This window comes from Pseudonaja textilis, chromosome 2 (assembly GCF_049901715.1).
Source record: "Pseudonaja textilis isolate UNSWEBS1 chromosome 2, rPseTex1.2, whole genome shotgun sequence".
In the NCBI taxonomy this organism is placed as follows: Eukaryota; Metazoa; Chordata; class Lepidosauria; order Squamata; family Elapidae; genus Pseudonaja; species Pseudonaja textilis.
In genome coordinates, this window is record NC_141991.1 from 157890949 (window position 1) to 157917500 (window position 26552).

The window sequence follows — 26552 nt, forward strand, 5'->3', positions numbered from 1 at the left end:
CATTCAAGCCACCTGAAAAGTGTTGACACTTGTTTCAGGAGTTTATCTCCTCTCCTTGGCTCCACATTAAACAAAAAAAACAAATAACTACCTTCAACAGGCTACAGAACTAGTAACATTTTACAGCTTCATCTATCTAAAATACTTCAATTATACAACTCTGGACTGTACAGTCTATTTCTATATTTCACCTGTATAATAAATCTAATTAACTCTTCTATAAACACATACACACTCCATTCATTTGAATATATGATTTAATTCACCCTTTTGAAGAGAGAACTGTCATTATTTACTAGAAGAAACACCAATGCACCATTATTCTAGGAGCTTCAGAGAAAAACTTCCACTGTGAAGTTTGTGTAAATATACATATATACATACACATTAGCAATTGTCCCAGAAGAGTGTGTATGTGCATGTACAAACTAAATATGCACACACATTAGTACTGGTGTACATGATACATTTCAGTATCACATACACACTTCATTGAAGCTGATTTACAAAATACGTAGCTCTCTCTAGAACAACTATGCAATAAAGTACATGATTTAAAGCATATTATATAGAAACAACATGTAGTCAGAAATTTATCCTTTAAAAAACCCAGCCACCAAAAAAAAAAAAAAACCGCTGTGGAAACAAAATGGACTTTTTTTCATCAGTGTTTCTACCATTCTTTAAGAAAAAAAGATGATTATATAAAATTAAAAATGTTAAAGATTGCTCATTTACTATTGAACTGCCAACTGTGTATTGTTTGATTTCCTATGCGTAAGATTTTTTTACCCATCTGACTTCTGGTATTAAAAATGGGGATCTCTTCCCAAAGCAATTCTAGCCAGTCAGGAAGCATGATTGTCGCATCATCTGGAGTCAAATTTGTTATATGTACACAACAATTAAAATGAGCCCATAAATTCCTTCTCTCACGTGGGGCCCAACAATCTGGACAATCAACAAAATGGACAATTAGTTTATTGCAAAATGTACCATCCCAGCCATCTTAGCTCTATTTTTAATATCCCAAGATCAAACAGGAAATTCAACTGACATCGTAACCTATGGTGCACCTTCAGCATAACAGAGTGCTATCATGAATACAATAATTTGGATTGTGGCTGCAGATATCAATGGAAGCTTTGTAGGACACAGAATTCGCTTCAGAGTTTGACAAAGTAGTATGTTGTAGTTGATGCTAGTTTTCTTTTGTAAAGCGTAAACAAAGGTCAAGTTAAATTGAATGAAAATGCCACTTAATTCATTCATAGGACAACACTCCTGAAATAATTATATTATACTACCAAGATCAGGGAACATGAATGTAGGAGAAGATCAAAGCAACTGGTATTCATTTCCAAGGTCTTAAATCCAAACTTATTAGAGACCTCCAACCTCATCTTACCCAAATGGTATTCAAGCTCTTAGCTGCTGCAGAGGCTTGAAGTACTAGTTTTTCATTGGAGATAGCTGTATTGAAAACTAAATGAAAGGTGCAAGAGTGTTAAATGGCTGAAGTGCTTATAGTTTAACCATGAAACAGATTATTATTTGAGTGTGTTGGAATCTATTATACAGGGCAGATGGTTTCTGGTATTTTTTAATGAAACTGTCTGATTTGATTTAGAAACTGCAGTTTGTGAAAGCAGATGCAAACCAGGGATCAAGTGTCCTAGCATCAATAATTTAGAATATTAACCATACATACAGCTTTGTTTGATGGAGCTGTACAAAAAATTAAGTTGGAAGTTTTCATCACATCAGTGGTGATGTGAAAGTACGCTTTAAGAGCTTTTAAATAAGCTTTGCTAATTTAGACAGTGTACAGAGGTTTTCTCTATCAATGGCCCAATTTAGAACATGTCAAAGAAAGTGCTATGTAGAAGGATGAGCTGATTCCCTGTCTGCATTGAAGAAAGTGAGGAACTCCAAATCCTATGCAGTCAAAATGGGAGCACTGAAATCAGCTTGCTGACAATTAGCAATATTCCTAAAACCTGGAGAAAGGTATTCATGGGCTGCCATAAACACAGGGAATAGAAATAATTCTAATCATATATGCTTATAAATTAACAGGAATCCAGGCTGCCGCACAGAAGAATGCCACTCAAATTCTGAGTCTGCATTAACTATTTCTCTTAAATTCTTTGAACAAGGCAGGCACCTAAAGGAATGCATGGGAAGGAAGAGTCTCTCAAAAGTCTCAGTAGACAGTAAAGAATGCTCCACATGGAAATGTCCTTGTTTTTGAGATTCTAGGGTTACGTTTTCAGTGTATTAGGAAAATAGGAAAAATCAGGAAAAACAGTATCTTTACAGAAGTGCACCAGTTCCGAACAATGGGCTCAGTATTTAAGATAAGCCCTTATCAAAGTGGCATCCTACAACTAAGAGCCAAGTATTTTTCCAGTTGTGTTTAAGGTAGTGTATGTGCAAAGCAAGCAAATTAGCTCACACATTTATGGTAAATGAGACCACTCAGAGTTCTACATTAATGGCAGACAGGAGCACTTCAGAGCTGGAAACCTTCCATGGGAGCCTCACACTGTTGGAAGATATATTGTTGCTGGCCAATATCTACTTGTGGGACAATGTTGCTGTCTTCTTCTTCTGTCCCAAAGTAATGCTCAATCAGGTCAAAGGCCTTTTGATATATTTCTTGGTTCTCATGACTTTGCAGGAATTCAATCTTATCCAGGCCTGCAAGAAAATACAGAATTTCCATCAAATTTTGAACTGGAAGATATAGTTGCTCTATTTCAATCTTTCCCTAAACCTAGAAACTGAACTAACAGACAGCCTGAACTCACTTATTCTTATGCAAACTGTAAAAAAAACTAGCACTGCTATATTCAAGGTGCTATAGGTCCCTTTGGCACTAAAGTTGGTTGAGCCTTATTAACTAATGTTCTCTTTACTATCTTAGAATCTGCAGATGTCAGCTAGACAACAGAGAATGCAGTGTACAAATAATTACATGTTCTCCAAATCTCTTAATGTTACAGTTGAAATAAATATGATTTGTTTTACCCAATGTAGCCAAGTATAGCTTAAATGGCAAGATATGGCTTCCACAATCTTTTGTTGGGTTATATAATAGAATTAGAGAATTTTCAAATCTTGTTCTTATTTTGAGAACAAAAACCAGATTTATATTTGTACTAATCTTTTCTATGGCAATATACAAATATTATTTGAAATGGAATATAGGAGGCAACTAAAAGGAAGCATATAGCAAAGATGAAGGCAAAGAGGCTTATAATAAGTGCTTTAGACAGGGAGTGAAAGAATAGGCACACTGCACTAAATTTCAAATTAAAATGGAAACAATGGAAAACAAGCTAGACCAATCTACTGGATATTATTACTTTTTTATCCCACCTTTTTATGTATGTTAACTCAAGGCAGCAAGCATAAATACTCCTGCCAATTTTCCCCATAGCAACCCTATAAGGCAAGTTGAGCTGAGAGGGGAGCTGACCTAACTGGCTTTCCTGCCAAGGCGGGCTTAGACCAACTCAATCTTCTGGTTCCTAGCCATCATCCTTACCATAGGCTTCTTCGATGAGCGCACAGTATGGATTAATGCCAGTGCCACTTCTTCTTGCTTCTTGCTCACCCAGCCTCAGAATGTTTTCCAGTCCATTAAGTGCTACCTGCACAATCTTTGGATCCATCACGGTAAGGAGATCGCAGAGTGGTTTGATGCAACCAAGTTCTACTAGATATCTGAAAACCATACCAATTGGAAGTCACTCAGAGGATTTTGTTGATCAACATGCACATCATAGTTATATCACTTGTAAGGACAGATAATTTTGAAACATAAAATTAATATGACTCAAATGTTCTAAATACATAAGGAAGATTATTACTGATAAATAATCAATTTTCTCTGGGAAAGTATTCAGTCAGTAGTAAAATAGAAAAACTGCTAAAAAGTATTAAAAGACCAACCTAAAGAATTAATGAAGATATATCAAATAAAATAAGTTGCAGGCCAGACAAAATAAAACATGGAATCGGCTCTTACCACAATTCTTCTATTTTAAAGTATCTGGGAGCAATTACAGGAAGGGCAGGCAATTGTTATGCAATGGAGAAAGGGTTTGGTTGATGTTTGGGTTTTTTTTGGGGGGGTGGGGTATCTGGTTTCTAAAGGAACAGAAGAAAGTTGGCAGTGATGTCATTGGAAGATGGAACCAAAATTGCTTATTTTCATTTTTTTGAAAAGTCTGGGAGGTTTAAAATGTAAAATAATGCATTAAGCACTGTAGAATCTTATTATTTTTCTTCTGCACTTTTAACCACAATAATATAAATATCTGCATTGTCAAAAATGGCACTCTGATGAATTTCAATAGCATGATTTTGGGGGGTCGTTTTAAGGGGGTCAAGAACATACAGCTCTTGGATCTCCACTCTTAATGTTTCGTAATGGTTCTGATCAATCATCTATGAGCAATTCACTACCACTTACTTTATTTGTTCTGCTGAGCCACCTGATGTTGCATTAGTGATCGCCCAAGCTGCTTCTTTTCTTGTCCGAAACTCAGCAGTTTGCAAAATATTTATTAGAGCTGGGAAAATATTGGCATCTATGACAGTCTGAAAAACAAAGGATTTAATATCAAATGAAAATTACAGACAAAAAACCCATCTTCCTAGAGTTAATTTAAATAAGAATTTAGTGGTAGTCATAGCAATGTGCATTTACCCCTATTTATGTCTACACTATATTATTTGACACCAGGTAACTGGTAGTCCTTGTTTAGCAACTGCCTTGTACAGAAACCATTCACAATTACAGTGGTGATGAAACTACCTTTGCAACTAACCCCACTTTTATAAACTTTGAAGGTCTGTAAAGCAAATGAAAGCTGAAGTAAGATCATTACCCCAATTATGGTTTCACTTAATCACAGCTTCACTTAACAACCAAGTTGCCAGTCCCAACTGTGGTCACTAAATGTCAATATAGCTGAAGTTCAGTTCTCTTAAAAGTTTCTACTTAGAAATACAATATAACATTTTTTGGATTACCAGGAGAAAGTTACATCCTTATCAAAAGCTTTATAAAGACGTTTCACTTTGCCCTTGCTAATATGTCCCTATTTCTCCCGCCCGAAAATGTTAATTACTTGAATCTGTGCTCTGTTTCCGGCTGTAATGTTTGATATTGTCCAACATGCCTCCTTGTTGATTGATTCTTTAGGACTACTTAACAAGTGTAATAAACTTTGCAGGGCTGCACAGTTCAGTATTACCTAGAAAAAGGGAGAATAGGTTTTAGACTATACTCAGATGATGTATTGACTTTAAAGAAATTGGGATAATTAACAGAAGCACAAAACATCATCAGAAAGTGTGGTCCTAGACTTCAGCAAGTAATTAAAAAAGAACCTTAAGAAAAACTTTCAGAGAGAAGCATGACAGCAGATGGCTTATCCAGTAAGAAAGGACTTGAGGGATGGTCAGTGGAAACAAATATGAACAATGACTATCAAAGGCTAAAGGAAACTCTCCCCTGAGTGGAGCTCATAGCAGCAATATGGGCCATTTGCAAGTTCTGTGATGCTTCTTCAACTATAGCCCTGGGATCCTCTTACACTCCCCCAATTCAAGTACTAACTAGGTCCACCCCCAACGAGACTTTTGAGATTAACCAAGAATGGCTGAGGGCTATCATGCTGTGGCATCAGAAGCAGCACTCTACGCTGATGTGTTTCTGTTTCTTTTTGCTGTTTACTAGTGGGTTTTTTTTTTTTTTGGTATTTAAGTGAGGATTTGGAAATGTGAAATTCAAAACAATGGAATAATAAAGGATATTAAAGGGAGATAGCAAGGCAGACCCGACACACGTGGCAGACAGAGAGGTGTGGAAGCAGTACTCAAGGACATTAGCGGACCTCGCCCGAGCGCGAGACAAACGCTGAAGAAAAAGAAGAAGAAGAAGATTAAAGGGAGATAGCACTCAAGCTGCACATCAGATTGATTCCATGTAGTTCCCTGGTTTTACTGGACCCTGGATGGAGATCACATGTATCTGCATTCACATATGGCTAGTGGGGGGCTAATGGCCTTAATGCTGCTGGGCAACAGTCCCTGACCAAGGCAGATCTGAAATGGTACACTTGTTTTGTAAGTCTACAACACACATGCATCATGGAGCCAACATGCTGGCAGCAGATCAGAGCCCAGACTGAAGAAACCTACTCTGCTCATAGCATCAGGAAGCATCTTCGTGGATGCGCAGGTCTGTGCCTTCTAATACTGTTTTTTTAAAAAGATTGTTAAGTGTAAAAAAGAAAATTTCTTTTTTTGCTCAGCAAAAGAGTGGTGCGAGCACACAGCAGCTCCTTTTATGCTGTGCACAAATGTTTAGGAGGCAAAAAGCACTACAGAGAGGATTTTTATGTGTTTTGATGGAGCTTGGGCAGGAGCAGCAATCTTGCCCTTTTCTTTAATCCAGCTTTTCCCAGCGTGTATGTAATGATAAAAATATTGGGTTAGGATTTTAGAGAAATTTGGGAACGGAACTTGCACAAAAGCTTACTGGGTTATTTTGAAACTCTCAGATCAATCAAATTCAGATGTTTTGCTGTGAAGATAAAATTAAAGCTGAATATGCCATGTAAGCCATATTCATAATCAATATGTTTTCAAAGAAATTCTCAGGAAAGTATTAACATAAGCAACAACTGAATACATAATTTTATTTTCTAACAGCCATCCAACACTAAGTTACCAGCAATTCTCTCAACATACTAAATCTGCTGCTTGAACCTGAACTACAGATCAATGGCAGGTTATGCTGACTGGCATCTGCCACAGAAGTTTTATTACAATAGACTGTGGACTAGGATTTTGAGCTTAACTGATTATTAGGTAGCCTACACATTTTTTAAAAAATGTGCAGATAACTAACTAAAGTCTTTGCTACATCTGCCTAAATAATAACAGGATAGGAAAGAATCTGAAAGCAAAACCAGTCAGTAAAACCAATTTACGTATCAGATTGGTAGCAGAGGATTATAGGAGAGCCGCAGATTTGACTGGTTATCTGACAGCTCTGCTGAGCTGTATAGAACTTTTTATGTTGCCCCGATTCTAACCTGAATTAAGGAATTACAGGATCATAAAAACATAGTAGCCATAATTTTTAAAAAGTATTTAGGCAAGATCTGAGAAACTGAAGAGCAGTTAGCTTAAACTTCTTTCAAGCAAACTGATAGAAATGGTAATAAAAAAAAAGCTGCTACATAAAGGACAAGTCTCTCTGAAACAAAACCTAAAATATTTGGAATATCAACAGACATGTGGATGGAAATGTACCAGAGGTGGGATTTTACCGGCTTGGACCAGTTCAGGAGAAGTGGATGTTAAATGTGCATCTGGTTCGCCAAACTGGTATTTGAACTGACCAGATGCCCCCCGCGCCCTCCCCCTTCCCAGGAGTCTCCATACAACCCATTTTTGATGCAGGTAAGTACGGACCATGTGGAGGCTCTGGGAGGGGGGAAAATGGGCCTTCCGGAATTTCCGGTAGGCCACGCCCACCCAGCAACTGGGTAGCAAACCGGTTGCTGGGATTTTTGAATCCCACCCCTAAGATATACCAATCATCACAATATACTCAGATTTTCAAAGTGTCTTTGATAAAAATTCCTCACTGACCTATCCTTTAATGCAGCAATTCCCAACCTTTCTGGCTCCATGGACTGGCGGCAACAGCAGCAGCATTGCGTGGGGATGGTTTCCCGCATGCAACCTAGATCATGTGCATGCAAAATCTAGATCCTGCACATGCACAAAGGAGGCTCCGTGCACTTGCCCGCTGCTTGCACGGCCCAATTCCCAGCAGGCCATGGATTGGTATCAATCCTCAGATTGGGGGTTGGAAACCCTGCTTTAATGGATGATTTATGGTTAAAAAAACAGAAAACAAAGAGTAGAATACACGGGCAATTTTCCCCACTGGCAACTAGAAAATTCTGAGAAAGATGTGGTGTCAATTCCTGTAAAATTAAGAAGTATTTAAAATGCACTAGTGTAGCAGATCCAACATAGTTCAGAACAGACGTTAAGCTGGAAGACCATGGGAAATCTGGGGATGTGTTTAAAAATGATCCAAAGAATCTAATAAAAAGGGTCAGCCTTATTATAGAATATATGAACTATTAGCCAAAAACTATCAATTATAGAAGACCTAACACATAATAGCTTTTCATGTAGCAGATAATCCTTGGCTATTTTCATTTTCATCTGAAGTAGCATGTACACTTACTGTCAAACCATAAAATCAATGCTTAATCACTGCTAATCAGAATATCATAGAATATTTTATCAAATACTTGGGCAAATGCTTGAGTCAAATATCAATAAATGCATACAACCAATAAAAAACTGATGATAATCTATGTTGCTCTTTGGCAATTATTGGCTATTATGATTTAAGGATGCGGTTAAGGTGATGGAGGATACAGAGTGAGAAGAAAAATGTTAGCCTACACCAAAGACTTATATTATTCCTCAACATCTAAACAGATTTTTCTTGAAGCCTAAGCATGCTGCATTCCCCCCTTCCCAACCATCTCAAAATCAAAGGATTAGAATAAAATTGGTTACAGGACAACTGACTAAGAGAAACTGGAGTTATCAATAATATTGATTGATTGACCAACTAATGTACTTCTAGCTATTTGAGGACCTGATTTTCCAGTCTTGCACTTGGAAATAACAAGCATATTTATGGATACAGATCACTACATTATTTGATACTCAACCACTCATCTGTTTAAACACCACTAAGATCAGATTATTTACATTTGTAGATTCATTTTGAGGAAGGAGAACATGTTCAGAACCAAATGTGTAATAACTAACATTCCTGTGTTAAAAAAAGCAGCTATCATCAAGGAACACCTACAAATGTAGGTAGTCTTACCCTGAGAAAAATGGTTGGATTCATTTCAACAGTACTGTCCAATAACTTTCCATTATTTAAGGAAGTTTTTAAAGTCCTAATTCAAGATTAGGATCTTATTGAAATGTTTTTGTTTAAGTATTTCCACACCATTTTATGATACATGATGGATCTTCAGGCATTACAGAAAATTCATATGTAGATCTGGTTGAAACCACCTGCTCAACCACTCAGCAATGGACTCTCTTTAATACATTAATAAGCAACAATATGTGTGACCCTCACAAAAAGAAAAGCACATACAGCAAAGAGTGAAGAATGAGCTTGGTCCTCCCTCCCCCAACTCACATTTTTATACCAGTTTTTATTCAAATTCTATGTAAAAAAACCATGTTCTTCAGGGATAAGTATTAATTCAACAATTTTGTATTTTGTTACCAAGAGTTGAACAATAAGAATTAAAAGGCAATAGATCCTATTTCTAAACCTTTAAGAAGGAATATACCAGATCATGTGAAATTATTTATGATCTAAAGATATAAGTACATTTCAAATAGATAAAATTTACAGGGAGACACATACCTATTCAGCAAACTATGTGTCTCAGACCCTGTAAAGTAACATTCAGCAAACCTCAAAGTACTGAAATCTGAAGTATGATAAGGGAACCATGTTGGCTTTTGGGAAAAAAAACTTGTTTGAAATGAGTACATTAAGTTCCTGTTTGAAAAGTTAATACCTGGGTCTGGATATCATCTCCTGTAACAATATTCCCAACTGCTCGCAAGGCAGGTGATATCACTTTGTAGTCATTGTGCCTAAAACAAGAAAAGGGTGCAGTTTAACAGATATAATCCTCTGCAGTAATCAAGAAGCACAGGAAGACTCCAAAAAAATCCAAACCTGATACCACAGGTGAAATTATTACTAGATTATAAAATATACACAAATGTTTATTCAAATATAGATATTCTGTGATGCTATGTGGTGTCATTGTTTTAATACTACCTTTTTTCAATGAATACTCATGAACATATGACATTGTAATATTTCTGGCTGTGTTTTGCTTTTGGGTTTTATGTAACAGTAATACTGAATGTTGCTTATTATAATATTGCTGTACAGTTGTTAACAAAGGCTGAAACCAAATTTGTCACATTTCTTGAAAACAAGTCATGAAAGGTTAAAGAAAAACTGCTTATCAAAAGTAGACAGAACTACATCACAGTCTGAGAAGAACCATGTGAGTCCATATATGAAAACTATGTACAACTTATATATTTAAATTACCAATAATTAAAAAATACAAGATGGAGAATGAATAAGAATCTATCTTCTAGTGTCAAATGGATAAACCATGTGTAAAAGAAGTAACATATCTGAATTCAGTACTTTTTAAAAAAATACTATTTGTTACTTTGGGGGGAGGGGAGTCTCTGAATAAAAGAAAAATATTACCCTAATGGAAGTCCAGAGTGAATACAATGTTAGTAAACAAATTCCTGTTTGAATTTTCACTACTCAGAAACTATAGCAAATTACTAAAAAATATAAGCAACGCTCAAAACTTCCCTAATTTATCAGTTTATTTGGGAGCAAAGTGGATTTTTTTTCCTGGAACGTATAAAAAGATTTAACTCAATGTCTTTGTACAAGACTACACTGCATGTATAGTTCATATTTGTTTAGTATTACATTTCAGAATGTTAAGCTATGTGATCCAGCATTATGAACATAAAGTCCAGAATTGTTCATGTTAAATTTTGTAATTTTGGGAGATCAGAAGAAGCTATCAGATGAGGGTAGGGAACCATATATATACAAAACCATATGAAGCGCTAATTTATTACTTCCGTTCCTCTTGGCCAATTGTGGATATCTGTTGTTCATGTGTGGGAGTGAAAGGTATGCAGATATGAATCTGCTTAAGCAAAATGTGTCTATATTGTCCTCATTAAAGCTAGTGTTAACCAAGGATTCTTTCTATGCTGTTCTGTCATTTAGTATAGATAACCCAGTCATCCTTAATCCCTCCGAGTTTATTATCTCACTGAGACGTGTGCAGTTCCCCACAAAAGCCTCCAACTATTAAACTTGGTTACATGTCCAGCAATGTCAAGATGCCCCTTCCCAGCTGTTCATGAACTGTGAATCATACAAAGGAAGAGTTGGTTATATAGCCCTCAATGAGTGGCAAAAGGAAGACTGGGCAACTAAAAGAGATATTGCAAATGAGCAAGTTTTACTTCCAAATAAACACCTTACTCTGAAAATTATTCTTCATCAAGATCATAGCTAGATAGAAAAATGTGCTGTAAAGCCAAGTTGAGTGTTTCTTTAAATGCTATTCAAAAAGGAGGCACTGGAACCAGATGAATCAATCACTGAATGTGCAACGAACATTGATTCAATCTTACACTGATACAGGAAACAGAATAACTCAATTAAAAATCACATTTACTTCATCTAAAATCCTTACATCAACAGTTCTACGAGTCTCCTACACACTCCAGCATCAATCACAGCCTGAATTTTATCATTCGGTCCATCAGACAAGTAGGAGAGAGCCCAACATGCATCTGCTAGAACATCTGTATCATTAACAAACAGCAGCCATGAAAGGACACTCAGACATGGTGATACCTACAAAGGAAGAAAGAGGAAAGTAATTAATCAAATGGTTTCTATTAAAATGACTCAAGAAATGCCAAAATTGAATTCTTATATATAAAAGGAGTGCTCCACTATACATCAAGTGTAGAGTGTAAAACTGAACCAGTCCAAAGATTAAATAATTGGAGTAAAAATGTATGTAACAAATGGATTATCTCTGTTGATTTTAATACTCTGAAATTAAGAAGAATTTCAGTTTCTACTGAAAAATAAAACCAAAATTTAGAAACCAATTCCTCTTTCAGATTTTACCCAAACTGAAATATGTATTATATGACAAATTGCTGGTCCTTAAAATGTCTGTCCATTTAATAATACATTTACTTTTGTATTTGATTTTGCATAACATTTGGAACCTTACAGAGGTAAACAAATTTTTTGTTGGAAAGGGCTCCTGCTTTCCATGCACATAGAAATTACTGACTTCCTGCCTAATTCCTAAAGAATAATTGTGGCTTTAAAACAAGCCAAAGATATAATTACCAGTACATGTCAATGAGAAAGAAAAAAGATCTATCAACATTTTCTTTTTTTTTAGTTTCTTGGAGAACATTTTTTAAACAGTAAGTATGGTGGAGATTTGAATGCTTACTCTGGAGTACGCCAGGAGAAAACAGGCAATAGAGAAGGAGATATTCTGACTCTCACACTAGGACAGCAATACAGCTACTAAACTTTCTTAACACCATATTAATTCACCTATTTTTTTAAAAAATAATGCAGCTATTCATTAAGACAGTTACTCTTATCCCTTGACCATTAGGTTTACTCCAAAACTTTTGAAGAGGAATTCTGTCAAATAATTTTTGAAAGTCCAAATGAATTATATTGATAAGGCCATCTCTAATCACTTGATACTCTCAAGTGTTTTGTTGATGAAATCAAGATATACTGTAATTGCACTTACAGTATTCCCACAATGGGTTTTCCTATTCCCCATATAGCAGCTTATCTGTAATATTTTCCTCAAGTAGACAAGTTACCATGTGTTCTATACCCATCACAAACTCCTCCTGTCATCGACTATGTGGGGGAGTGTCCTTGGTATGAAAGAATATGCATTCATCTCAGTCTTCTTCGAAATTATTGTCCAGCTCCAGCTCACATACTTTGGAGAATTCAAGAGGTTTACTGACGCTTTCCAAACCTTTCCAAGAGTCTTCCCCAGAAAATCCCCAATCCAGCAACAAGGAAAACCCTCTCCCAACGTTTACAGCTCAGTTCCGGAATGACTACAGTATGAATCCACAAAGCTGGAGAAACCCTCAAGGCAAGACAAAATAGAAGCAAGGCAAGGTACAAATACCAAATCCATCGTCCAGGGTCTGGAGACAGGATTCAAGGCAAAAACAAGTGCAAGAGCCAAGGCACAAATCTAGGGTCTAAAATATCGTATTTTTTTGGACTATAAGACGCAGTCTCCCAAAAAAAAGTGGGTGGAAATATTTGTGTTTCTTATGGAGCAAATGTTGCCAATGCCCCACCCACACGCCGTCCCCACCCTTCAGCCTCTGCCTCCCAGCAATTTGCCTCCTTGCAGCAAATAGCAAGATCAGCTTCAGCACCGCCTGATTTAGCACAAGCAGCTGATTGGCGGTTGGATCTGCCTCCGGGAATACCAACGATCAGCTGTTCTAGGCTGTGGGGATCTCTGCCACCCATCCATGCCATCGCCGCTGCCACTTATTGCCGCCTCTGTGTGCCCCATTTTTGGCCTCTGCGCAACAGATTTTCAGCTTCCAGCATCCCATTTTCGGCCCTTGCACACCTTGTTTTTGGCCCGTTCCAAGAAGTGGGGATGAACGCCAATGTCGCCTATCCCTGCCACCTGAAACAGGCTGAAAATGGAGGCAATAGGTGGCAGCGGTATTGGGCAGGAACAGTGCAGATGGGTGGCGGCGATCAATGCAGCCTGGAACAGCTGATCAGGAGACAGATCCAACTGCTAATCAGCTGCTTGTGCTAAATCAGGCTCTGGTGAAGCTGACCAAATTGTTGGGAGGCAGAGGCAGGTTTTTTTTTCCTTCCAAAAAGTTAGGTGCGTCTTATAGTCTGGAGCATTTTATGGTCCAAAAAATACGGTACATGGTCATGGTAGGAAGTTCAGCTAAGAGGCTGGTAAATGCTAGGTACCAAAACAAATGAATTTTCCTAATGTTGCTTCCCTCCTCCTCCTGCACTAAATAGTGGCACTCAGTGCAGCCCATCACGAGGGGCAAGGCTGCTGCTTCATAAGTAAGCGGGCTGGCCTCCATTGCTCCTGTCTCTTCTATACCCTTTGTGCTCTTGGACTGGATGGAGGAGACAGTTCCTTCTCCTCCTGCTGGCCAGCTGCGGCTGGGCACTTTTTCCACCTGAAGCCTCAGGGCTGTCCTGCTGCAGCTGGGCTTCAACTGACCCATGCTCAGCTAGCTGCTCATCTGATCGCTCCTTGTGATCACTCTGTGTGTGGACTTGTTGCTGTCTGCTTAAAGCCACTGGTTACCACCTGTTACTACCTCTCCGTAACATGCCTGGAAGCGGCTCATCTTCTTTCGAGCTGGCATCCGGAGAGGCATTCAGGAAGCATCCGAGGAGGCCATCACAATTATGTCTTTCTCCAAGTTCCTAACTCTTCTTTATAGCCAGTTATTTTTTTGAGGACTGTAATAAAGTTAATAGCTCCCAAATTATCTCCCCTCTGTATTTCTTCAACTCTATCGATCAACTATCTGGTGTTCAAGAGAATGAATTTCTTCCCTGAGCACAGGAGGTCAGTGCATCAAGCACAAGCCTATGACTTACACAGATGAGCACAAAAGTGACATCCTATGCAATATACCAAAAATAAAGCAGATATTGGCAAGCCTGGCTTTCTGTTTCTTTAGAAAAGTTCTTGTTTAACCATAGGAGCTATGTTTTACCTCCTATGATATATTTCTATAGAATTTGGACCCCTGTTTTCTTCTATGTAGATCTCATTTTTCACTCTGAAAAAAATCAATGGTTTTGAATAAGTTTGCAAAAAGGGAAAGAAACTTCCTGTTGTTTCTCAATTACTGTACTTGAAGTGCTTAGCCCCCTCTACTATTAATAATGAAAAATTAGCCACTTCTTCTCTATGCAGGAGCTGGTTGCTATTCCAAAGAAATATTCCAGAAAGATTATTTATAGTTTACAGTAACATAGCAATAATAGGTACAGTTGAGAATGAGAAAGTAATTGCGAATGAGGCATTCTGGGAAAATAAACCTATTGTGAACAACTTTTTCCACAAATAGAAAAAGTAACAGGAAAAAAAAAACCCAGAAAAAAACAAAAACTGAAGATGCTTCTTGGATGAGAAGCAAAATGTTTCCAAAGGAAAAAACTCAAGAAAGTCCAGTTGCCTTTGGGAAAAAGCACCTTTGGGACATTAACTCTTCTTGAATTTTATTGTGTACCTTAACAAAATCTGGAGGAGGGTTCTTCCCTCTGCAAAGATTAGATAGTGCCCATACTGCATTTCGAGTCATGGTAAGACGATTCTGTTTGGAAAGCAATCTGAAAATAGAAATAAGAGGTTTGCAATATCATTTTCCTGCATAGTTGATTGACTGTATATTATATATTTATTATTCAGGCTTATGGGATGCATTACTTATGAACCAACTGTAAGTGTCTTTTTATTGTTAATAAGAAATTACCAATTTGTGAAACACTTCCTTATTTTATCTACACTACACTTTTTATTTCATTTTCATCACGGAAATGAAGGGGGCATAAGTCAGTTTCCCCTGTGGTATTCCATCCAAGCACAGAACAGATCCAGATTATTTAGTTGTAGGATGGCCTGTCAATTCATAAAGTGGAATGATTTTGATGCATTTTGCTAGTAAATAGTTTCTTTTCACAAAGATTGTATCACCCTTACTAATAAATCTGAGTACCATTTGTATCACTTACTGTAATAGAGGGGGCAAGATGTTGCAGTCGAGTACATAGTCTCTACACATGGTACTATCACCTGCAATATTACCTAGAGCCCAAACAGCCTGAGAAAGAAAGAAAAGAGTCAGTATTAAATATGTTTAGTAGAATCTTCAGTGTCCTGTATTCCACTACGAAGACTTTTATAGTATTATATTATCCATCTAAGAAGATTTAAAGACTATACCTTCAGGCTAACTATCAGTAAAACAATACAATTTAAACAGCAATAAATCATAAAGTCACAGTAAAACAAGACACAGCATAGCAATCTAGTAAGATAGAATAACACGATAAAGACAAGTTTCAATTGTGGGGAAATCCATACTATTCTCCTTTTCCCTTTTTATTTTCTGAGAATCTAACTAACCTGTTCCTGCACATCTTCAAATTCTGAGCTGAGTAGTTCTATGAAGATAGGAACAGCTCCTGCTTGGATCACAATCCGAGTTTGAAGGGAATTTCCAGAGGCAATGTTAGTCAGAACCCAGGCAGCTTCAAACTGCATTAGGAGATAGAAAAAGCTTCAGTCACTGATTTTTAAAATATAACATTAAATTCCATTAGTTTATACTCATTTGAATTTACAAGGTCACATATAACTTACCAATAATAACAAGAAATACAAGGATGTCTTTAGTATCTGAGTATCTAAGTATCTATGGTTTCTCCAGTGATACTATCTAACTTAGAGAGGTAGATCAAGATGGATCTGAAGAAAAGGTTCTTAGATATAGAAGGTTAAACAGAAATTGCTGCTTTCATTCACACTATAATTCCAAATAACCACCTTTCAGTGTCCAAACCAGCCTATTTATATCATAGCAGTTCTCAAATTTAAGAGAGTTTTATCTTTAGCTCAATTTAATATTCTCCCCAGTTTCCCGGAAGGGAAATATAGGAAAACTCCATATGAAACTCAATATTGCCCTTATGATATGGGTGCCATAGAAACCACAGCCATGTTCTTCTGTATTACCAGTTCTACAGAGCCATTCGCCACCAGTTCATTACCTTTCTTTTCTTTAAATTTCCTAGGCACTCTGACAGCTTTTAGTTGTATCATCTGTTAAATAATCAAGAGAAATTTCTCTAAAAGTAGCAATTTTTTTCTAATTATATGTAAGCTTCACCCACAAATTGTTGCTAGTAGTTCTAGTAGGGGATAGTTTTGTGTTGTTCATTTTACTGATCTAATATACATTGGTCAATGACCAAAATAAAGTTCTATATGTCTGTCTATCTAGTAATCTATCACAATTGAGAGTCCTTGCTTATTGACCATTCATTCAGCAACCAAAGTTACAGTGGCAATGAACAAGTGATAGTTACACTTGATCCCCAAAGTTGCAACTGCAAAGCCCCAGCCACCCGTGCAATGCACAGCGCACTTTATCATCTTCCTCCCACTACTGACAAGGTGTACCGCCCAACCTGGTCCTCTGTGGTTGTTGGCTGCGCCAAGCCTTCCTCCTGAGGCTGCTTGTGCCCTTCTCTGAATACCACGCTCCATTCTCACAATGCTTCAAAGAGCTTCTGAGGCCTTCCAAAGCATTGCAAGATGGTTGTGCACACCAATCTCCAAATTATGCATGTCATTCTTCCAATGCTTCTGAGGCCTTCTGATGCAACACAAGAAGAGCATGTGCAAACTGAGGAATGGCAGGCACAGTCTTCTTATGAGGTTTTGGATTTCAGAAGCCATTCAAAGCATTAACAAACAGGGCAAATTATTTGTAGAATGGTTCACGCTATTTGGATCATTTGTCTTAGGCACCATTAAACTTACATTTTTATAAACAAGCCATAATGCAAATTGTGGTTTAAGGCACATATACAAAATGATTAATATGGGGAAACCACATAAAAAGGAAGAGAAAGAAAAAGATTTGGCTGCTTAAAGCCCACCATTTTAAAATGAGCATCTTGGATGCGATTAAAAAAAAAAACGGGATGGATGGGTGGGGGAGAACTCTCCAGAACTATTTGTCTTTATTTTCATATCTCCAATTATGGATACTGAAATATTTGCATCCAGGTTTGCAACCCTTTCAAGAGAGAGAGAGACAGAAATTCATAACAATAGGGAAAAGCTTCAGGGAAGGTAAACAGCAGCCCTTAGTCATCAGTCTACTACCTGAACAACATTACAAGACTCATGGACCAAACTAGTATTAGTTCAAGCTAATACTGATCCTTTGGACAGATTTATGTAAAGAACTCTATCAAACAACGCAATGCAAATCGTGACAAACCCACATATTCCACTTTTGTAGCCTTCCACCTTAATTTAAACTCAAGGGATTTTGCACACAAACATCTCACTAGTAGAGGGGAAGATGTCATAGCACATCAAGAATGTCATTAAAGTTTATTAAACATGCATTTAGTTGTATATTTATGCAATGGTGAGATTCAAATATTTTTACTACCAGTTCGGTGGGTGTGGCTTGGTGGGTGCACTTTGCGTGCATGCATACTTTATGTGTGCATGTGCACCAAATGCACACTTTGCACAGGCGCGGAGGTGTTCTAACTCACCTCCTGCAAGCCTGCACGATCCTGATTGCTTCAGCAGCTGCTGCCCACTCTTTTGTGCTGCGCAAAGCAGCTGCGCTTCAAATTCAGCGGATAAGGTGAGTATGGGAGGGCGGGAGGGCAGGTGGACCCAACAGCACAGGGAGAACCAGTTCGATCTCCGCTGCTTATCACTGCTACTGGCTCAGCATAACTGGGCATAAGCGGTAGAATACCACCACTGTACTTATGCATTCATTTGGGAATTTAAACAATTTATAAACAAATAAATAGGAAATAAAAACTAACATCCATGGTTTCACTGAGTGGAAATAAACTAAAATGAAACCATGTTCTTTGTAAAAATAAAAATTTTAATGATAAAAGTTTTTGAGTTATCATACAGTACCTTGACTGCAGTGAGTTTAGATTTTTTAAAATTATGTATGAATATGCATTTTACAAACTAATGAGCACACACAAACATCACACCTGTAATGTGCAGTTTTCCTTCCGTTTCAGGAACTCCACAAACCTTGCAACAACTCCTGGTGTGCTAATAACTTCATCTATAGGAGGATTTGGTTCTGTTTGAGATGATACAAAATGAAAATATATTAAAATAACGCTGTTATTCTTTGAATATGAAGCAATTTAACATTTGGGCAAATAGCTACAGTATGGTCTGTATCATAAAAGCAAAATCATTCTTTTAAGATATGGACTGAAACATATTTTGAACCAGATGCTATTTTCTCAAAAAGGGAGCAGGGAAAAATGAAAATTAAGATAATTAATTGTTAATTAAATGATAAACATATAGTTTCACTCACCTCCAACTTTTAACTGATTTTAATTATAAAATATATGATAAAATTTAGTATGAAGTGCATAGATTCATGTTAAAGGTGTCAACTTATAAAACATTCCTATGTCTGTTTTAGTAGTTGCCATAAAAAAGGGGGGGGGGAGGAAATCTGGAAGAGCTGTGCAGCAATTTTAAATTGAATGTACTTACCTTTAAAAGATTGTAACTAAACTACCAGAGCTTTTGCCCGTGAATATATTTAATTACCCACCCTGTGAACATGCTTAATTGGAGAATCTGGTTTATGAGACATCCAGGGGAGAGGGGGGAAATGGGGGCACAGGTGACTGTAAATTACATATGCCAGAGTTGGCTCCATACAGGGCAATGCCAGTATGTTGCCTCTAATAAATCCTTTGAAGCTTTTTGAAGTTTGGCTCAAGAATCATGATTTAATTAGGGCGATTGCTGGAATCCTGACAAAAGGTTTTAAACTATTTGTGCACTCATATATCATCCCAACTATTTCTCTCTCACATACAGACAAACATAAATTACAGAATTTAACTTTTCACCAATTGATTTTCTGCTCCTATGAAATCAAACAATTCTAGGGCAACAAATGCAGACAGGGACTCTGTGCTTTATTTCTTTCCTTTTCTAAAATATTTATTTTGTTTGTCTGTCTCAAAAGAACATGCCTCCAGTTGGGTAAACTGAAATTCTTCAGGCTTCCTTCCCTTCCCTTCCATCTCAGTTCAATGTCCTTTCTCTTCCATCTCTGGCCTGTTCTTATTGGATAGGCCTTTTCTCCATAATAGAGAAAAGAACATTAGAGACTGTAAGCTGTAAAAAGACTTGAAAGAAGCCATTTTATCACTATGTTATTTCCTTAATAAACCTTACATTTTATTTTTTTTCATGCAAGTGCCTGCTTCAAGACTAGGAATTTGAAAGTAGTCATTGTAAGAATGCGAGGCCAGGTGAGGAGATGCGTGCCCATCTGATCAATGTCACAATCCCTCCTCCCATCTAATGACAACAACAAATATGCAAAAGTGTAGAACCAGGTATGGTTGGAACTTCAATAGTCTCAAACTGTAATTTAGCTATCTGAATGGTTCTAGAAACAGGAGTGTTTGCTGAACGATTCTTTTTTTCACAGCGAGAGGGAAAAAAGGACAATTTTTAAAAAGCAGCACATGGGAATGATATAACAAGTGATTCTAGAAGAAATAGGCTTCCCAATTTCTACTTCAATAAGAGAAAGCAACAAAAATGAGTTTTTGTTATATAGTGCAAATACAGAGACAGAAGATAAGCAGCTGAAATTCAGCAATTCTATTTGTGATCTATATTTTTCATTCTTTCCTGTGTATGTTTTCTTCAATTTAATGTTATTGGATTAGCTTTCAATGCACTTAACTGTAACTACCAATAATCCAGCTATTTTATGCTAAATATCTGCATCTTTATTTTAATAAAGATTTTATCTGCAGCCTCTAAACCTGTTCAACAGTTTTCCTCAGAAATGTGACTTGACTTTACTCCTTAAAGCAGAAGTGTAAGTCTATTCCGGTTTGGGTTTCTTCACCGACAGACCAAAATCCACGATCGTGCGCGGTTTCGATCTGTGCTTGCCGCTAGAGCGCCCCGATCCTTCGCATTCAGGCCAGAAGCCACCCTGTAGAGGTGGTGAAGAGGGGGGAGATTGCTAGCCAAGTGGAGGGGAGCCGCATCTCTCCTCCTTGGCTGGTCTAAACTCCCTCTCCCGAAGGCGGTTGTAGCGGTGGTCAGAAATGGAAGACAAAGAGGAAAGCAGGACGGACCAGGCTAAACAACAGAGAACATTTAAGCAAGGTACCCTGAATCTAAAAGTACTTAGAGGGATACTTCTGAAAGAAGATTTTTAAGTGGCGAAGGAGAGAGAAAAGGAGGTTAAAAACCCTTTTCTTAAACCTTTATATTGACAATTACAAATGGTATGGAAAGAAATTCATGTTAAGCTATTTTTACACTAATAGGCAACTTTAAGCTGAAATCTAAGTGTCAAAAGGAGAATAAAGATTTTTCTTTGGTCATTTTAAGGCCCTAAAAAGGAGAAGAGTGGAGGCAAAAGGGTGGAACCTGGAATAATGAAAAAATGGAGTGCCACCTGGCAAAATAAGGAGGATTAACAGTGAAATTTTGAAAAGACTCCCGAGGATACATTGTAACTGAAATCTTATTAAAAGGTACAGTAACCCACGGAAAGGAAAAGTAAAGAAAGAAACAAGGAACATTCTGGGATCATTTGGTGATTTAAAAAAAAAAGTTTTTGGCATTGGATTTTTTTTTCTTTTTCTGTTTTGACTTAAAGTCAATCGGGTGGTTGTTCAAAAGTGAGATTCTGCTGAAACGTCGCTACAACTTTAAAAGCACAACTACTATGACATGGGAAAATACCCGAACAAAGCCGAATGCCATACATACATACATATATATTGTTTTTGCTATGTTTTTAGAATTTTTCTTTTTAATTTTCAAGGGGAAGTACCAAGCAGAGTCTGAATGATGAGATCTACATGATATAAAATAGATATTAGAAATTTGAATGTTATAATTTTAGAATGCACAAATTTAATGTTTAATGAGATTTCATACGATAATAACAATAAGACTTAAAAGTGTTGCACTCCGATTGGCAATCATAGGGGGAATTTTGCTTTTTAAGAATGTTGGAAGAGAACATATGAAATTGTGAACAAGACAGACGAAAGTATAAGTATAATGAATAAAAAGATATTCAAATTTAAGTAAAAGAAATACAATTGAATAAGAAGAAAATGAGATAACCATAAAAGAAAATTAAGAGAAGTAAAGGGAGAAAGAGTGAGAAGTTGGAAAAAGAGTAATAAGATATGAAGTTGAATACATAAGATGAATATGCATATGAAATTGTGTCTGTATGGAAATGTGATAACCTGGAACCATGCTGTACTCAAATAAGATGGTTTTATTTGCTTTGTTAAAACTCAATAAAACTTTCTTAAAAAAAAAAACCAGAAGTGTAAAATGCCATCTTTTTATGTGACATTTTGAAATGTTTTCAATATTTTTTATTTTGTATTTTAAGTCTAACTTTTCCTTGTGTTGATTTTGAGTATCTTTGGTAACAGGTAAGGAAATATTAAATAAACGAATAGTGAATACTCTACATCTACTCAGAAATTCAACTGAACAAATCTAATAATAGTGTAGAGAACATCTGGGTTAATATAAGTGGGGCAACAAATAAAAACTACTATTGTTGGTGTCAATTACTGTTTGCCCACATAAGGAAAAGACCTGCAAGTGTATCTAAAACCAAATTGCAAATATTTTTTAAAAGGAGGGGGAGGGGTTTAATCATCTAAATCAACCACTAAGAAAAACTCTGTCAAGTATAGTTCTAATCAAATTTCTGATTTGTGTCAAATTACCTTCAGAGGGTGAAGGAAGGTCAGCTGTTCTTCACATGATTCTAACAAAAATATTAATAGTCAATTAAATTTAACTATAGTCAAAAACATACTTTAAACCTCAAAAAGTGGATTTTATTAAATGTAGAGCAATAATCAAGAGGATCCTATGGCAGAATATTCTTATGGGAATATTAAGATACGTAAGAATTTCTTTTAAAGGAGATACTAAAAGCATTATCACAAATAATTCCAATGAATATAAAATGAAGGGCATAAAAAGAAGCCCATATGACAATTAAAAAGCATAGTGCTATTGAAAACTAAAGTTCAGAATTTGTGAAAGATGCTGAGTATAAAGATCAGTGGTGGTATCCAACCAGTTCTACCCGGTTCTGGAGAGCGGTAGGAGCAATAAGCAGCGGAGACCAAACCGGTTCTCTCCGCTGATCTGCTGGCTCTGCTGCTGGACCCACCTGCCCACCCAGGCTCCCACACTCATCTTTATCCGCTGAATTTGAAGCGCAGCTGCTTTGTGTGGCACAGAAGAATGCTGTGCGGCAACTGCTGAAGTGACTGGGATCGTGCAGGCTTGCAGGAGGCGAGTTAGAATGCCTCTGCGCCTGCGCAAACGCCTCTGCGCCTGTGCAAAGTGCGCATTTGGTACACACATGCACGCAAAGTGTGTGCACGCACACAAAGCGTACACACCAAGCCACACCCACCGAACCAGTGGCAACAATGTTTGAATCCCTCCACTGATAAAGATGAATGCATTAAGCATAGAATTATAAGAATCAGTACAAACAGCCCTCGTACTGTTTGCTATTTTTAACAATTACTTGATGTAGGAGGCATAAATAATGCTTATTCATTCTGTAGATGGCTTAAAATTGGATAGGATAGTTAATATCTTTACTAGAAAGAGAAATTATGATGATGTAGCTGCAAAAATGACAAATACAACTTCACTCTGGATCAAAAGAATTATAACTTCTAAGTCATTTTGCATTGGTCTAACTATCCCAAATACTGTGTTTCATTCTGGGCCTACATTTTAAGAATTCAGGAGAATGAATTCAGGATTCCAGAGAACTGGAACATGTTCATAGAAAAGTGATGAGGATGATCAAGGAACCAAAACCTAAGTTCTGTGAAGTGGGTTGAAGGAATTATGCAAAATCAAGTCTTAAGGACTGAATATTTAGAAGAGAATAGGAAAGCCCTGTTCAAATATCTCACGCAGAAATTATTCTTTGAATACAAAATACAGAATCCAAATTGAACAATGGATTTAAGTTGCAGGAAGGCAAATTTCAATCAGATTATAAAAGTGTTCTAATTGTAACAGTAATTCAACAGGTGGGAAATTTGAGTTTTGACAAATTGTGAACATAATTTAAAAAAAAAGAAACATGATAAACTAAGTAGTAACAACTGGTTATATTCAATATGCTAGTAGTCAGATATTAAACATTGCCTTTAAGTATTAATAAAGACCAAGAGTAGCATTTAGATCTTCATTTTGTGTTGCAGAATTAAGAAAATGATTACATAAATATAAGAAGGGTGTGTGAGGGTGCGTATGTGAGGGTATGTGAGAGAAGATATAGGAAAACTACAAAAAATGTTGTGAGTGTTAAGTGATTTACAAAATAAGAACCCAACAGCAAAGATGCTATGCAAAATCTACTAGAAGCAAACAATTCCTTGCAATTTCCATGAAGATCCGTTTTCCTTCAGTGGATAGAGGGAAATACTTTTCTGGGTTGCTCTTCCCATTCAGTCTGTTAGGTACAAATAAAGATTTTACATGCTCCTACTCTGGAAGAAGCAGCCCTACCCCTTGAGTTTTTGTGATAAACTCCTTCAGAATATAGAAGGATGAAAAATGAAAGAAAGGAACAAGTGTTTTCTCTTCCTCTGCTGGGTGAGCATTCACTTGAAAAGGATAGATGCAGTCTGTGCCCATCAAGGTGGCAACTTTTCTCTTCCTCAAGATGCTGGTTGCCTCACTTATTACACAGAGAGGAGGTTCCCTGTATGGTAGTGTAGTCTCCTTTGCCATTGGGGGAAATGGGCCATGAGGATTGAGTGGGGAGAAGTCTGCCAAGGTTACCTGGTGCATCCAATGGCAGAAGTCCAGATGAAACGCCGATCACTTGGTCGTGGGAGATGGGGGATTGGCTGCCCGTTGTCTCTAGGCTTAATCCCTTCCTACCCCATGGTCTCTCAGCTCTTCAAGGGGATTGAATGAGTTCTGTTCACCTGCAGAGGTGACACAAGTGGAATCTATTGACTCAGCTGTTGAGCTAAGAGCTGCTCCTGGGATAGTCTGTGGAAGGGAGGCTGCTGCAGAGGGGTCGGGAAAAGACTTTTAGGAAGACGAGTACCTTTTCAAATCAGAGACACTGTATGTTTTGATCCTCCTCTTAGGTCGAGTGGAGAAGAGCAACCCAGGCAAGCAAAATTTCCTCCACTGTGAAACACTGGATCCCTAGATGCACACTGTTTTATAAAACTGAATAAACTTTAATCTTGTTGAGAAAGAGAAGAGCAGACTTCATCTACAGAAAAATCTACATATTTAACTTTTACGGACAGCTTATGCACTAGGTCATTCTCTATTTTCCGACTTTGTGCTTTCTATGACATCATCCCAAAGTATAGTGTAGTAAGTATGAATACATGTATATGAATGAATGATGAATGGAACAGGAAATTAAAATATATTATTATTTAGAATTAGATAAGATCATTTCATCCACTTGTTTCTCTATATATTTATCCATCAAAGTTATATAAAATATGAATTATTTTACACTGTGTTCTAAATTTCTTTCCTCTACAACCTCTTTGGGATGGTGGGTATTATCGGGTATTCTGAAAACCCAATGTGAGTGCAGCTGCAAAATGATTATTGAGCGGGCATATAGTTGAATTGGAATAAACAGTTGCTAGAGCAATGCGGTGATTAGGATGTGAAAGGCAAAATATTTTGGGATGGACATGGAACACCTGTTAGGAATTCCTAACTAAATGTAGCTTTTCTTAAGAATCTATTCCTGCTGTGCCAGCCACAAAAGACCAAAAAAAAAATTCAGCTGCTTTAAATTATTTGAGTCAGGTGCAATGCACACATCTCTGAATGCTCTGGATTACATTCTGAATTCACCTCACTGTATAGCTTCAGGGCACCAGAATGCTAACTACAAATCTTTACCCTCCACCAAGACATGATCTATGTCCTCTATTTACCTTTGTCTATTTTCTGGACATGAAACTGAAATATAGGGAAGCAACCATTCAGCTTGTATTTTTCTAGGAGAATTTAGGGATCACAGGCATTCTCAGAAATTATCAAATCGTTGCACTTTTGCTCTACATTTTCAAGATCCAATGTTTTTAATTATTTTTTAATGTAGGAAGGAAGTTGAACAGGAATGAGCCTGATGAGCATCCAGGGAGGTTTCTTTGGCATTGGTACTCCTCAGCTCCTTATCTGGCATCCTGTTGATGTGTAGTAACTGCTAATAATAGGACAACTTTGATGGAAATTCACAAGACATGCCTAGGAGCAGCAACTTTCTCTAGTATTTTTGCACTCACCTTTTGAAAGAAGTTTTCGGAACTTTTGGGTAGCTGAAAGCTGCTGCTCTGGGCTGTTGGAAAAGATCATCTCAGTCATGTCAGAGGTGATCACTGCATTCTACAATTCCAAATGGAAAAAAAATTAACTAAAACACTGCTTCTAAATTCAAAAAAATTAAATTGACTCATTTAACAACTGTGGCAAGAAAGGTCATAAAATCGGGCAAAACTCACTTAACAAAAATGTTGAGCTCAATTGTAGTTGTAAGTCAAAGACTACCTATACAACCTAATACAGGTAGTCCTCGACTTACAACAGTTCATTTAGTGACCAAAGTTACAGCTCTGAAAAAAGTGAGTTATGACCATTTTTAACACAACCATTGCAGCATCCCTATGGTCGCATGATTAAAATTCAGAAGATTGGCAACTGCCATGTATTTATGATGGTTGCAGTGTCCTGGATCATGAGATCAACTTTTGTGACCTTCTGACAAGCAAATTCAATGGGGAAGCCAGATTCACTTAACAACCATGTTACTAACTTAACAAATGCAATGACTCACTTAACAACTGTGAGAAAATTTGTAAAATGGGGCAAAACCGACTTAACAAATTTCTCACTCAGCAAAATAAATTTTGGGCT

At 37.1% G+C, this 26552-nt stretch overlaps 1 protein-coding gene across 6 annotated transcripts in view; it reads right to left on the reverse strand.

Annotated features, from left to right (window-relative positions):
• Positions 1-243: 243 nt before the first annotated feature.
• KPNA1 (karyopherin subunit alpha 1) overlaps positions 244-26552 on the reverse strand; it is a 39557-nt gene continuing 13248 nt past the window's right edge. For 4 of the 6 annotated variants that reach the window (XM_026713275.2, XM_087926215.1, XM_087926217.1 and 1 more), the window contains 11 exons: positions 25925-26024; positions 18560-18654; positions 15921-16052; positions 15527-15615; positions 15025-15124; positions 11409-11572; positions 9669-9747; positions 5145-5270; positions 4484-4611; positions 3554-3732; positions 244-2703 (listed from right to left, as the gene is read on the reverse strand). In XM_026713275.2, the coding sequence (XP_026569060.1) occupies positions 2516-2703; positions 3554-3732; positions 4484-4611; positions 5145-5270; positions 9669-9747; positions 11409-11572; positions 15025-15124; positions 15527-15615; positions 15921-16052; positions 18560-18654; positions 25925-26024 (1380 nt within the window). In that variant the 3' untranslated portion in view covers positions 244-2515. The remainder of the gene's footprint in view (positions 2704-3553; positions 3733-4483; positions 4612-5144; positions 5271-9668; positions 9748-11408; positions 11573-15024; positions 15125-15526; positions 15616-15920; positions 16053-18559; positions 18655-25924; positions 26025-26552) is intronic. The other 2 variants (XM_087926218.1, XM_087926220.1) reach the window with 1 other exon arrangement.